The sequence below is a fragment of the Hibiscus syriacus genome, unplaced genomic scaffold (genome assembly GCF_006381635.1).
Source record: "Hibiscus syriacus cultivar Baekdansim isolate YM2019G1 unplaced genomic scaffold, ASM638163v2 tig00012370_pilon, whole genome shotgun sequence".
Classification (NCBI taxonomy): Eukaryota; Viridiplantae; Streptophyta; class Magnoliopsida; order Malvales; family Malvaceae; genus Hibiscus; species Hibiscus syriacus.
Genome location: NW_024062270.1, coordinates 926665 through 928788, shown reverse-complemented (window position 1 = coordinate 928788; position 2124 = coordinate 926665). Strand labels below are relative to the sequence as shown.

The 2124-nt window shown below is 41.3% G+C and overlaps 1 protein-coding gene across 1 annotated transcript; it reads right to left on the bottom strand.

The window, feature by feature from the left end:
- Positions 1-258: 258 nt before the first annotated feature.
- LOC120205278 lies at positions 259-1709 on the bottom strand. Its single transcript, XM_039205187.1, has one exon. The coding sequence runs from the start codon at positions 1617-1619 to the stop codon at positions 405-407; it is 1215 nt and encodes a 404-aa protein (XP_039061118.1). The 5' UTR covers positions 1620-1709; the 3' UTR covers positions 259-404.
- Between the last annotated feature and the right edge of the window lie 415 nt (positions 1710-2124).

Sequence of the window (2124 nt, the reverse complement as noted above, 5' to 3'; positions counted from 1 at the left end):
CTCGACATCGTTTTAATATTTGTGTGATATCATAAGACCGTTAAAAAATTAACGGTAGAATAAGTAAAATGATTTAATTTATAAAATTTGAGCAAATTAAAAATTAGATAAGAAAAATAAGAGTAAAATTCAGTGAAATACGGTATACTTTACCTAATATATATGATTACTCGTAATTAGACAATATGATTTGCCATTATTCAAAGGTAAAATCAGTTATAAAAGGAAATGTTCACATATATATATATATACTAACAGCAGATGCAGTGGAACAAAGCTACCCAGTTATGGTTTTCCCCTTCATTTATAAGCATGTTGAATGTCCAAAGAAAAACAACACATTACAAGTCACCCACCCTAAAATCTCAAGTCACCTATGTGTCTTCCTTTTGAAAGGGATGCCTTTAGAAGAAAGCCCTACTTCCGTAGAACACCCGTGACCCGTTGTTCTTCGATGCCTGCGTTTTCTGATCGGTTGTAGTACTTGAATTTTCCGATTTGGTCGGTCCACTATCCATGTCGAGGGGCAATTTCATCTTAGCCAATGACTCGGTGAATTGCTGCATGCTTTTCATGTACATGTCCACTATATCTTGCTGCACCACCTGCATTTCAGGCTCAATGTTGACAGAAACGACGGGTTTCGCCCCCGAGGAATCCCTGTTGTCGCGGTCTCCGACGTGGACTGTTTTCTCTTTCAGGGCTGAAGTGTGTTCCCGAGTGGGAGTTTTCGAAGCACCGTCGGAGGACTCGGAGGTTGCTGCAGCGGATGGAGATGAAAGCGAAACCCCATTGGTTGACACACTGCTTGGGGGAGAATCGAGCTCGGGGAGTTGGATTGAATCCAACGTAGCAGTTGAGAAGCTTTCAAGTACATTAACACCCATTTCGGAATTCTCGGCATCGGAGGTGGCCAAACTTTCAGGGTCCAAATTGGAACACGGGATCCCGAAGTACTCGGACACCATCATCTGGTTCTCATTCACGATTTTTGGATCCGGAAACTCGATCTTTTCGAACTCGCTTGTTTCCGAATCCTTCACGGTTTCATCAGCAACAACATCCGGAATAGCCATTACATCGGGAGACGATCCGACATACGCAAGGGACAATTGAACAAAACCTGCAGGTGAATGGAACAGATCAGTTGAAGACAGAGAGAACTCTTTCTCCAATTTCCCATTCTTGACTATAACGTCAGACAACGGCACCAATGCAAACCCAAGCAACTGGTCTTCGAGATAATTCCTCACCCTACTCATCATGAATATCTCGATCTTCAGAGACGAATCGACGTTACGAACGTCGATGCAAAGGTTATCGTTGAACACTGGATTCCTCCCTCCACCATTGATGATCTTGGTGGAAACCGTGCTCTCGGGGTCACTGGTGAGACAAAGCTTAGCATAGACATCTTGCTTGTGGTAAATGCAGATGTTATGGATGTCCCTTGCCTGGTGGACATAAACCTCAAGAACACCAACGACGTCGTCTTTTTTCGACGAAACGGCTTCGGCTTTGTCGACTTCAGATCCATTGAAAAAATTGGATTTCTGCTTCTCACACTCAGCTACAACAGAGCTCTTCAATGGTGACACAACTGATTGTGGGGAATCCATGCTAACACCAATAAAATGAACCTGCCAAAACAAGACAAAAGTACATAATTGGAATCAAAATTCCCAGATCAAAAACCTAATCAGAATCCAAAATCCCAATTTCTTCAAGCAAAACCCTAGCACATACATGAAAATCTAAAATCGATGCCATGTTATTAAATCCATACCCTTCCCTGAGCTATAAGAGACATGCTTTTCCAAATTTCAAAGCAATAAAACTGTTAAACAGATCAGTGGTAGAGCAAAAACGCAAGACAGACAACAATTAAGAAACCAAAATCCCCAAATCATAGCCAAGAACTCAAAGATTTGATTTTTCTTCAAAGTTGACAACATCGAATCAACGCCAAACCATGAAGCAACGACAAGAGCAGAAACAGAAAACCTTAGTAGACTTACTTCCAACACAAATTCTTCAGTATAAGAAACCAAAAAAGGAACCCAAAAGCAAAACACTTAAGCTCTCAACAGCTTCAAAAGCAAAAATCCAAGAAAACCCAGAATT